Source organism: Heteronotia binoei, chromosome 5, assembly GCF_032191835.1.
Source record: "Heteronotia binoei isolate CCM8104 ecotype False Entrance Well chromosome 5, APGP_CSIRO_Hbin_v1, whole genome shotgun sequence".
NCBI classification, from domain to species: Eukaryota; Metazoa; Chordata; class Lepidosauria; order Squamata; family Gekkonidae; genus Heteronotia; species Heteronotia binoei.
Window position 1 is genome coordinate 59,212,007 of NC_083227.1, and position 12,680 is coordinate 59,224,686.

Below are 12,680 nucleotides of genomic sequence, written 5' to 3' on the forward strand. Positions count from 1 at the left end.
AGCACCTCCATCCCATTCTTACTTGTTATCACATAAAATCAGAGCACACTTTAATTGTAACCCAAAAGATAATATCTGATGAATGATTTTAAGAAGTTTTTAGAAGCAGAAAAAAGATATATAAGCAAAGATTAAATAGATTTCCCATAATATGTCTCAATCTTCCACAGAAAGAGGTTATATAGAATTAATCAAGTGTAGGAGTAGAGTAGATGATGTCACCAGGAAGAGATAGCTGTTTGAGAATTAGCTGAAACTAATTAAGCACTTGGAAAGCCAACCATGTCTCAGCTCTATAATTAATACAACAGTACCTCCCAAAGTAATCTTTTTAAATATATACTGCAACTTTAAGGCTTGAGTGTAACCTGTTAAATCTGTATACCGAGTCCAAAGAGCACTTTACTTGAAAAGTTATTCCTGCAATCATACTGAATGTATTGACAAAGGGAGGGACACCAATTACTCACTTATGGCCTTACGCACAATGTACAAAGTATTTTGCCGAATTCCTGCCTAATTTTCGTTTATTTTAGAGCTGAGGGATGCAGCTAGGAAACCTAGTTCAGAGGAAAATACAAAATGTAGAATGCCTTATTTAAATTCTCCTTAACAACTATTACTCGTGTATACATTAAACTGGTAATTTAATGCAAGCTTTCAAAAGATTACATGTAACTCTTCTCAGATACACTGAGCTGCAGTTCAAAAGACAAAGTGATGAAAGGGAACTTTTTCCTGTATGAAAGTGCTGTTTTGCTGTAAAAACTTCCGTGTTGTTCTTCTACGTACTGCTTGCGTATGCAGTGCTATTCTACTTTGTTATAAAACCGTTCACTCCCTAACCTTTTTTTTATCAAACAATCTGATTAAAAGCACAATCCATTCCATTGGGTAAATTATAAACACCGCCAGTTGTGCCATCTCAGCAGTGGTTTGTTAATTAGTGCAAGAACTTATAGAACACCAATTTGTGTGTGTGTGTTCATATGTGCGTGAATGCATTCATGCATTTTTTTCTTTAAAAGAACACTGATATAACTTGGCCAGTTTTGCAAAATGCATTTTATAATCTGTGTATAGAATCTGTTATCAAAGCTCTAGTTACTGGGAGTTAGTGGGTAAAAAAAAATACATACACAAAAAGGGAGATAATTTTAAACTCTTATGTCACTGTTAATCACAAAAGGAAAAGGGCCCTCTATATTGAGTAACTGCCTGCATTTCTGTTGCTTTTCTCAAATATAGTCTTCCCATCTTTTTTTCCATTGAAGCCATATATTAGTATTTTACAGTTCTATAATAGTAAACCACTTAATTCAGCTGATGTTTTCATAAAACCTCACAAGAGCTAACAGCTAAAGTTTCTTCTAGAGTCATTATCAGACATTGTTAAAACAACAGGCACTCAAACTTCCATTCTCTTTTATCTATGCCAACAAGTACACTGTGCTTTGTATGGTCATGTTTCTGTGGTCCAGCATGACCTATAACAGCCTCTGGCCATGCTGATCTACTGGCTCACACTTCATCAGATGCGATATTTCCCTCTAGCAATTTGAGGCTGCCAGAGCGTTTCTGGGCATTTCACTTTCTTGTCAAAACTTCTTTTCTCCAACAACTCAGCATCTTTTTAGGAACCATGAGTTCCTGAGGGCTACTCAGGTGTTCAACTAGCGTACACTAATTAGTGATCCAATTATCTTTTGAATCTTTCCTTCTGATGACCCACATTATGTAGCTAAGCCCACTGGACGTTAGTACACTGTGCTGTTGCCAAATCCCCATCCTAAACGCTGCGACTACTGGGCAGGGCTGAATGATATCATGGATGGGGTCAAGCAATGTCATGGGGGAGCTGATAATATCACATTGAATAGCTGTATTTCAGGATTTTCATTATTAATTGATTATTGTAGTGCCAAAGCTAAACCGGTGATCTTGTCTAGGTCTAGTTTCTCCAGCTGGTTCGATACAGATTGTTTAGCTTGGAAACAAGAACTGAGAGCTCATTTTAAAGAGGCTTGTCACTCCAAAGACCAATCAAAAATTAAGGCCTACATTGCTTACAAGACAGCCTACCTGGAGCTTACTACATCCAAAAAGAAAGCTTTCTTTCAGAATAAATGGGACCAACTTTACCACTCGATAAAATCTAACGATAATAAGGCCTTCTGGAGAATCATTTCAGGTAATCTAAAAAACAATTCTGTTACTGACCCAAATATCTCTGAGCAAACATGGGTTGATTACTTCTCTAACATTTTTGCTGCCCCATGTGTATCCCCTCCTATCTTAGCAAACCCCTCAGTTACTGATATGCCGGTCTGGCCTCCAGTAACTCTAGAGGAAATCAGTGAGTTATTGAAGGATTTAAAAGCGGGTAAAGCACCTGGCCCTGATGGCCTTCCCGCTGAGGTATTCACAAAGTTTGCCGATTGGTGGCTCTTGCCCCTTGCAAAATTGTTCTCTTTTATCGATCTGCATGGCTCCATCCCTGACTCTTGGCTTGACTCTATAATTATCCCAATATACAAAAAGGGGGGGTTGGAGTTACCAGAAAACTTCCGCCCCATTAGTTTATTATCTATAGTGGGCAAATTGTATGCAAAACATTTAGAACTCCGATTAACTGACTGGATGCGCCTAGGCAACATCATAGGTCCTGAACAGATTGGCTTCTCCAAAGGCAAATCTGCTATGGATCACTGCTGCACTCTGGCCTTCCTTGCTGAAAAATATATGCATACCGGGTCAAAAAAATTATATGCTGCCTTCATCGATTTGAAGGGTGCTTTTGATTCAATAGATAGAGCCCAACTATGGATCAAGCTTGGTTACCTGGGAATGGACCCTCGTTTGCTGTTTCTCTTGAGGAAACTTCATTCTAATACCTTTTGCCAAGTGAAATTTTCTTCTAGCGGTGACTTGACTAGTAAAATCCCAGTGTTAAAGGGGGTAAAACAAGGTTGTGTGCTGGCCCCACATCTTTTTAATTTATTTTTAACTGACCTGGCACAATTTTTGACCCCTATCAATGGTCATCCGCCTAAACTTGCAGGCCGAGCGGTCCCCTTATTACTTTATGCCGATGACACTACCATCCTCTCTTGTACAAGAGTGGGCCTGCAAAGGTATTTGAACGCCTTTTATGACTACTGTAATTGTAATTCACTTACTATCAATTATACCAAATCTAAAGTAGTTGTCTTTTCAAATTGCTGGGGCCCACAGAGATGGTTTATTGGCAATTCAACAATCGAGCAAACAAAAAATTTTAAATACTTGGGGATCACTTTTAACCACAAGTTAAGCTGGGTTTCACATCGTAACAACACCATCAACTTGGCTAAGTGTTCAGCTGCTCAAATTAAACAGTTTTTCTTTGCAAGGGGCAACCAATTAGTTCCAGCAGCTATTAAAGTATTCAAAGCCAAAACGCTTGCCCAAATCCTCTATGGTATCCCTATATGGATCTCAGCTTTTACCAGGAAAGTGGAGGGCATTCAAGCCTCATTCTTTAGACAAATTCTTGGTTTGCCAAAATGTGTGTCCTACTTTGCTCTCTGCTCTGAAGTGGGTCAGTCTTTGGTGGAGACAAAAGCCTGGATTGCAGTGTTTAAATTCTGGCTCAAAATTCATTTTAGAACAGATCCCAACAGCCTTCTTGATTGTATGAAAAGAGACCCATATATTTCGTCCTGGACAGCAGTGCTTCTGTCTAAACTCAATCAATTGGGGTTAGAGGTAGATGATTTTTCTACCTCTGAAGAGTCATATATCTTCAGATGTATTAAACTGAGACTGTGGGAATTGGAGGAAACGAAATTACGGCCAACTCTCCCTTATACTTGCTCTCCAGCTTCCTTAGGTCTTTATGCTTTTTGTGGCAAAATGCCCAATTATCTATCAGACCTAACCACTCCAAGTCATCGCAGGGCATTTATGTTGGCCAGACTAAACGCGTTTCCCTCCAAAGTTTTACAAGGGAGATATCAGCGAGTCCCTTTAGCCGACAGACTTTGCTCCTGTGGAGCGAATACCCCTGACTCAATCCAGCATATATTGCTTGATTGTTCTTTTTACCATAACCTCCGTAAAGATTTATTTGGCAAGCTTTCTTTTTCTCCAGATTTGTCTATTCTGCCACCCTGTTATTATTTATTGAGTGATACTGAGGGGGTGGTTAGTGAGGCTGTGGCAAAATTTCTGGCTGACATCCTTAAATTTAATTCTGAGCATGTTTGAATGTATCTGTAAGCTCGGTTTTATTTTGATTTTATCTCCAATGTTTAAATTTTTATATTCTGTGTATTTTTATCTGAATCTATTATGCCATTAAAGGTTTGGTATGGTATGGTATGGAATAGCTGTATTAACACATACCACTAAGACAGCACTAGGTATGTGCTGTATGAAACCAATGTGTAGTCACAATCATTTAACTTTGAAAAGATGGGCTATTAACCAGTCTGTTTAAAATATATAAATTAACTAAATTTACATCTTTAAAATCTCTTAAGATGTAAATTAACCTAAATGTAAAATGTAGTTGAGCTTTTTAGTGCCAATTATTTCCTTTCATCCACAATTTACAATTCAGTAGTTATCATAAGAAGGCATATATAGAAGTCTTAAAAGGCATATATAGAAGTCTTAAAAGAAGTAATATCTGCAATATGGCATACTATCAATTTATCCAGGGAACCATGATTTGCTTGTGATCATAATATGAGTACTTAGTTGATTTAATTAGTGCATCTACATACTCCCCTCAAAAACTGTTGGGAAATCTGATAGTGGGGGAGAGCAATAATCCATGTCTTAATCACTAAAATGGAAGCTAGATTGACAGATGTATATTGTTACTGAGGGAAAACACTCTACACATAAGAACATAAGAGAAGGCATGTTGGATCAGGCCAGTGGCCGATCCGGTCCAACACTCTGTGTCACAGAGTGGCCAATATGTGTGTGTGTGTATATACACACACGCACATACATAAATACGCACATATACATACGTATATACATACACACACACACATATATATATACACATATACACACACATGTGCAGGGTCCTAGCAATCAGATAACTGATTATTCTTGGCCCAAATTTATTTATATTCATTTAAAATATGTGAACATTTCTGCCCTTCAGTCCCTTAGCCTTAATCACACACACACACACAACCTTTATTGGCACAGCAGGGAAGAATACAAAATCTGAAGGAAATTAGAGGGAAAATAAAAACAGACAGTCCACAGGAGTTCTCCGATACAAGCAGCATAGCAAAACATAAGTGCAATCAGAACTTAACTAAGAAGAGTAGAAACATAATCTTCACCTAACTCCTTTACCACTTTTAGTTTCTATCTCTTTCGCTGCTAGAGCCAAAAACTGCCACCTGCTCAGTGATTGAGGAATATTTATCAGCTAGCAAGAATTCTATTCTTCTATCTGTCACAAGATTGGGTGTTAGGAAAAGTGGTTTGATCAGGCAGCATTGGTGGGGAGTAAGCAACGGGCAATCTAACAGGATAATCACATAATATGGGGGAGGAGGGGGATGCCAACAGCTGCCAACAGGCATGGAAGCTCCTTTTTGTGTCTGGGAGAAGGGCACAACACTAAAATTTGTCCCCACTGGCAAAAATTAACACACCTGCATAGTGGGAAGGAAGGGCACAGATGAGGAGAACCCAGTTGATAAAGAGACACATCCACTGGAACGTGCTATTGATTATCCTTGTCCCATGACCTCCAATTTATCTTAACTAGGTGTAGTAGAGAAATAAAACTGAAATGCTCCATGCTCCAGAAGGAGAGCAAAAAACAAAACAAAACAAAAAACCCTCTGTTTCAAGCTAACTAGGTAAGGCTGGTCTGGCAGCAAAGGAAGAAGTCTATACCCTTAGTGTCATTTCTCAAAGGACTCAGCCTGTGATCAAGAACAGATGCCTCCCCTGCAACAAATAATTTCCAATTCTGGAACCACTGTCTGACTCTATCGTGATATTGAAGGCTGCTTCCTCCATTACATTGCTGCCATTACATGGTGCCAACATTGCTCTCTTAATATGGTCTCACAGGTTGTGTGAAAGACATCTGTCCCCAAAATACACACATGGTCCAGAAAATGATCTTCTCTGTTAGAAATAGACAGGCCTTGAATTCAGCAGAAGCTCACAGGAGTGCAGCTCCTGAACCTTTCTGACAGTTCCCCCTCCTCCTTCCCACCTTGTCCATTGAATAGTAGGTGCAGCTGCATAACAATTCCTGGATGAGCTCACCACCTATTTTTCTACAAAATTACCCTGGAAATAGATATACATATCATACTTCCTGGATGGCATTGCTTGCAACAGTTGTATTCATACATGACTTTTTAAAGAGCTGTGTCAGAAGGTACCTAGATTCTTACTCTCTGCTGTAGAATTCACAGGTTTAAACTCTTGCCTATGACTTCCTCCAAATACTTTTCAGAAAGGTTCAGTTATGACACTTGTACTTGTTGACAATCTGATATTAAGTTTCTTAGTGTTATGTTTCCTAAATAAACCCAATGAAATCAGTCACAATAATCACATTTCATATAAAGAACACAATTTTAATCAAGGCCCATTTTGCTGTTTCCCAACAAGCTTGATTTCAGATCACAACAAAACCTGCAAACTTCTTACAATGCTGATTATAAAAACATTGATCACAAGTACCAAACAGGCTCATCACTTAGGCCAAGATATGTGGTCAGGTCAATCGGTGTACCAGACACAGAACTAAATACTGTGTCCAAAATGGTTCGTACATTTGGTTGCAACCAGGGCCATACTCGTGAATATTTGTCCCATCCTGGCTGAGAGGAGACTCCGCCGGAAGTCCCCCCTGCACTCCCCAACATACCTCGCAGCCTCCAGGCGAGGTCCTGATGGCCGAGGCACCCGCTAGTCCGAAGAGCCAATGTGCCCGCCCCCGGGCCCGGGAAAGCTAGCGGGGTCGTGGTTGCAGCAGAGAGAGCGAGGAAGGCTGAACCCTTGAGCCCAAACACAGCACCGACACCCCAGCCACCTCAGCAGACCCAAGAAGGGCATGACCCTGGAAACCCCACCTCAGCGTCCTTACTTATGAGTGAGGGTGGAGCCAGTCAGGGGTGGGACTTGGGAGGCGGGGAGAGGGTCGGGGGAAGGATAAAAGGCCAGAGGCTGAGAGGTCAAGGAGGAAGCAAGCTGATGCAGTGCAAGGGCAGCCAACAGAGAGAGAGGGAGTGGAGCCCGAGCACAGCTGGGGAGAGGCAAGAGGGGTGAAGTAACCCAGCTCTGCCCTCCCAATTCTGAGACCTCCGGAACACCTGGACGGGCCCCGAGCAGAGTCAGGGCACACCCAGAGCAGCGGCCACAGCAGGGCATGGTGGGGGCCACCAGGGGCGTGACAATATTGATGACTCATGGTGGAAAATGGGAAGGACTATGGTCCTCCAGGGAGTAGCCAAGCAAGCTGGAGGATGCAAACAGACTAGGTGTCAGGACAGAAGTCAGGAAGGAGATCAGTTATAATGGAAAGCAAGTAGCACCCATATCCATGATGATGCAGACTTATGAAAACATACGAAACTTTTGATGCACATTTTGTCCAACTACACAGCCAACAAGCTGTACTGGGCTCAAGGAACAGTAATCATGGCCAGAAAGCTCTAGCAGGAGAAGAAGACTTGTGACAACCTATTATATGACTTCTTGCAATACCTGACTTCTTCCTATAGTTTACATGCACATCAGCTTTATGAACTAAAAGCTTAAGACTTTCCCTTTCTGAACCTCTTCTTCTACGCAAGACAGACAGATGGAAAGCAACTGATCAGCACTTTTTCTTATATAAGTGTATACCTTTTTCCCTCTTTGTTCATAGCAAATATGCATGTTCTTGCAAGCAAAAGCAATACTGGAACAAAGTTCTTTCCCATGACTGACATCAAGAGAAGTACCTAAAGGTTTGCTTTTGTTCAGATTAATGTGTATTTTAAGACAGAAAACAAACTACACCTAAATATATTTATTTTCTTTGTACATAACTCCCCCACCCTCATGAGTGCCATACTTAAATATAAAATGCAGTGTAAGTTAAAATTTAAGAAAGAGTTTGCATTTCAGAAGTCTATGCCATGCAATTCATCCCAGTAGGGATACAACTTATCCTTTCAATATATTTCTGTTATCAAAAATGTGGAAATTGCGTGGAGATGATTCCATAATGTGGAAGTACAACGCAGTAGCTCAGTTCTGACACTATACCAAATCACAGTTCAAGAAGTTTAACTACGGTTTGGAGTGATGTCGTAATTGACAAACCTTGGTTCAAAATTAAGCAGCAAAGCAGAGTCCACCAACTCTGAAGTGGGCTTGCAAATCATTATTTGTGTTAATAATATCTGAATTGACAAGCCTTTGCAACAGCTGTTACTGTGCTCCTGGAACTCTGTGTATCATAGAAACAGGAGCACTGAGCAGTGAAAGCAAACAAGCAGATCAAACCCTGCTTTGGGTTCTTTGTTAGTGCAAACATGATAATGAATTGAGCCAATTTGCCTTATCTGGAACCTCTGGACTGCATATCCTAATTTGGGGGTTTCCAGACCTTTATGGAGCCTGTTTGGTGTAGTGGTTAAGTGTGCGGACTCTTATCTGGGAGAACCGGGTTTGATTCCCCACTCCTCCACTTGCACCTGCTGGAATGGCCTTGGGTCAGCCATAGCCCTGGCAGAGGTTGTCCTTGAAAGGGCAGCTGCTGTGAGAGTCCTCTCAGTCCCACTCACCTCACTGGGTGTCTGTTGTGGGGGGGGAAGATGTAGGAGATTGTAAGCCGCTCTGAGATTTAGAGTTGAGGACAGGATAACAATTCAATATCTTCATTTTCTTATTCTTCTGTATCATACTAATATTCATGCCATCAAAATGTGAAAATGCGATTCTCATTGTATGAAATAATTTGTGTACTTTGGAAATTAATATGCCCAGTGCTTTTTTTTTTCCTGGCAGCATCCTCACAGGATTGCCTGACTTGCTTTGCTAAACCTCAGTAGCACTACAAGCCCAAATTCACAAAACATACAATGAACAACCATTAAATCTAGATAGGTGAGCCAATCAAAATATCTCTTGAATTTGCTACTTGTACTAAGGATGTATATTAACAATAAATTTGACAAAGCAGCAGGGCAAAAAGTTCCTTTTTCTGATAGATCAGACAATACAATGCAGTTGTCAAAATGAAGGGGAGAGGAATAAAGAGTTTATATTGCATTGCTGCCAAGAAACAGCAGTTTTACTTAACAGCCATTCATATTTATTGTATGAGCATTTTATATCAAGCATTCTGTTAAGTGACCTGAGAGCATATGTTGTATAGGGAGAAACATCTAAACATTATGCTGTATGTTGTATGCTTGCATTAGCAGTTTGAAAACAGCATTTTTCCCCCTTTTCAGCATTTAGCAGTAGAAGATCTAGAAACCACAGCGACCTGTGTGTTGTAAGATAAATTTCGAGGGCAGTTTAGATATTACCCTGCTTCAAAAATAAATATGCATGCAAATGTGTAAGAATGGATATGCCATTAGAGTGTGAAATGACTTGTTCAATAAAACAAAATACAATGGTTAAGACGAAAGGAGAGAATATGGAAGTTGAAGGGAAAGACTGAACTAAACACATGGTTTGTAGGTGAGGAAAAGGTGAAACGGTCAGTCATAGCTAGTGACTTGTTCCTGTGAATGTGGTGGAATTCATGCATGATGGAAATTATTTTTGCCATTTCAGTGTCTTATATCCATCCAGCCTATCTAGCTGGTTTGGCCAGACAATGGACAACTGGTCTGTAAGGTGTTCTCTTTGAAATGCACTGTCGCCTCTCCTTATGCACCCTAATGGGCGGAGACTGAGTGATGTGATGTGTTACACTCACAATTAAGGTATCACTTCACTCAACAGCGACTCCCCTGGTTGATTATGGAGGGGCCGTGATCATAGAGCGGCCAGAAGGCGATATCCCTTAGGTCTGATTAATATTTGGTGAAAACATATATAACAGTCAGTCTGCATTTTTCACAAGCAGGGTAATGCCGATAGATTCTCCCCATACATACCAACAACAGGATGGGACTAAAACTCCCATTTAAAAAACAACATTATGCTCAACTTGTACAGTGCAATTAGTTCATTTTGATGTGAAGGCTCTCAGAAAGAAGGCTTTGGAGTCCTGCATGGTGCCAACATATTTTATCATTCTAATTCCCTTCCAGTGTCCAATATTAATCAAAGCTGTAACCCCTGTTGTCTTTGCACTACGATTCAGAATGTGCCCCTGGCGAAGAATGAGGGAAAAGTCAACAGGAATTAAGTTTCAGTGCAACTGTTTACTCAACTGTGGCCTGCACTTATTGAAATTTTATCCATGGTTTTGTGTGACTACTGCAGTAATGAATTCAGCATGGCTGTGATTTTCTCACTGATTGTATTCTCACTTCAAGTAAGGAAACCTATAGGAAGAAATGACTGAAATAACTGTCTGTTGTGTTTAGCATCATGCAAATCTCAAACTTTTTAACTGTAGTGAAGCTCTAGGGGTTTTTTTCCACCTTGGGGAAAAAAATAGCAAAGCTGCCTTCTTGCTTTATAAAATGTGTTTTCATCATTTTTTTTTTAAATACTGTACAACAACCTGCTGACAAGACTGTCATGCACTCTGAAGAGTCTAAACAGCAGCCAAAGGCTTCTTTAAAAGATGTTCAGAATGTTGTAACTGTTACAGAAGAGCAAGGCTTTACTTATAAACATGTTTGTAAACCATGAAAAACCCCCATCTTTTGTCCCTTTTAATGATCCACATTAAGGAAGTAACTTATTAATTTTTTTTTTACAAAATAACAATATTACTTTTATTCTCATGATTCCTTAAATCCCAGTACCTGCGTGTACATTCAGCGTGATATTATCTACTTATAAAACAAAACCCTTTGTTTGATGCCAAGTTAACTATATATAAAAAACCCTTTATCATATGCTTTATCATAAAAACACATATTCCCATGTTTTTTATTAAAATTGTGTTCTGAAGGTATCTAAAGAAAACAAAATCAAGATTCAATCCTTGTATCTTTCTGATGAGTCAATTTTTAAAAGGCTATTCCAACCTATTAAGTATTAACTTTCTGTTTATATTTGCATTACATCCCCCCCCTTAAAAAAAAAATCAAAGCTTGCAGAATCATACACACAAACAGAAAGCAAGCAGTCCAAAAAGCACTTCTCCAAGTACTTACTTTGCAGGGGAATACATCACACTGTTTTGTTTTTTTAATGCAATTAAATGCTTTGTTTGTTTCCTTGCCCCTTTAGTGGAAAAAGGTATAATGTAATTTACAGTACCTGTTGTTGCTGAAGATGGGCTAGATCTGCAGGACCAATGTCTACAGAAGGTGTCTCCCCGTTTGATCTCCCTTCCCGAAGGCCACACTCTAGCAAGTGGTTGCCACTGCTTGCACCGTTCTGAATGGCTGAACCATTACTTTTTGTCTCAGTCCCAGATTCTTGCATCATGACTCACAAACCTGAAATAATTTAAGAGAAGAAGGAGGGGGGGGAGCAATAAAGCAGCTGTTAACACTTGTATATAATGTCCTCTTTTTAAAGCCTGCCACAATTGTAAACATTTGTCCTTTCCTTTCCTAAGATTTATATTTTCATTAACAGTTCATGCTACTAGATTATGTTTATCTGTTGGTAGAGCTATTTCATTTTCAAAGTAAATTCTTGTTCCAAATATGGCCATAGTTATTCAACAGCTTTACATATATATCTCCAAGCATATACATCAATAATTGTATTTATTTAATTGAATATGAACACTTTGAACCCAGTGAGATATTTTATGTAGTGTATTACTATTTTTTTCCAAAGAGCGAGAAAGTTAACAGCCAACCTAAGACTTTTTTCCTGGAGAAGGAAGGATGTTATAGGAGCTGCTTTAAGAAAGACAAAGAAAAATTCACTTGGAAAGTATCATCTCTTGTGGTGTGGAGTACTGTCTGCACTGACCCTGCCTATCCTTTTGTACTTCAACTAGCACAGCCCTAGAACACACGATTTCTCTCTCAAGATAATACAACATCTAATTTGAACATGGACACTGGTACCAGAGCTTGCAACAAACCCAAATGCCATCTTTGCTGCCACATAAACCCAGACAACACAATCACTGGACCTAACAACATTAACTATGCCATCTAAGGCATAGTTAATACTCATCTTCTAACACTTATATGCCATTAAATGCCAACAATGCCCTTCAATATTCTATATAGGGCAAACAGGTCAAACCCTACACCAAAGGATAAATGGACAGAAATTTGACATCAGTAATCACAAGACTGAGAAATCTGTAGAACACTTCAGTCTTCCAGGTCATTCAGTGCGTGACCTCAAAGTAGCTGTTTTATTGCAAAGGAACTTCAAGAACAGACTAGAAAGGAAAATTGCTGAGTTGTAAGTTAGCACAACACTCAGAACAAAACCTCTGCCCTTCCCTAGATAGCCCAGGTAATCCCAATCTTGTCATATCTCAGAAGCTGAGCAGGACTGATCCTGGCAAGTACTTGGATGGGAGACCTCTTTGGACTACCAGG

At 39.7% G+C, this 12,680-nt stretch overlaps 1 protein-coding gene across 8 annotated transcripts in view; it reads right to left on the bottom strand.

Moving 5' to 3' along the window:
- FOXP1 (forkhead box P1) overlaps window positions 1-12,680 on the bottom strand; it is a 743,550-nt gene that overhangs the window by 326,741 nt on the left and 404,129 nt on the right. For all 8 annotated transcript variants that reach the window (XR_009555435.1, XM_060239546.1, XM_060239545.1 and 5 more), the window contains exon 4: window positions 11,425-11,606. Coding sequence is in view for 7 of the 8 variants with exons in the window: in XM_060239546.1 (XP_060095529.1) it covers window positions 11,425-11,595 (171 nt within the window). In the remaining variant the exon portion in view is untranslated. The remainder of the gene's footprint in view (window positions 1-11,424; window positions 11,607-12,680) is intronic.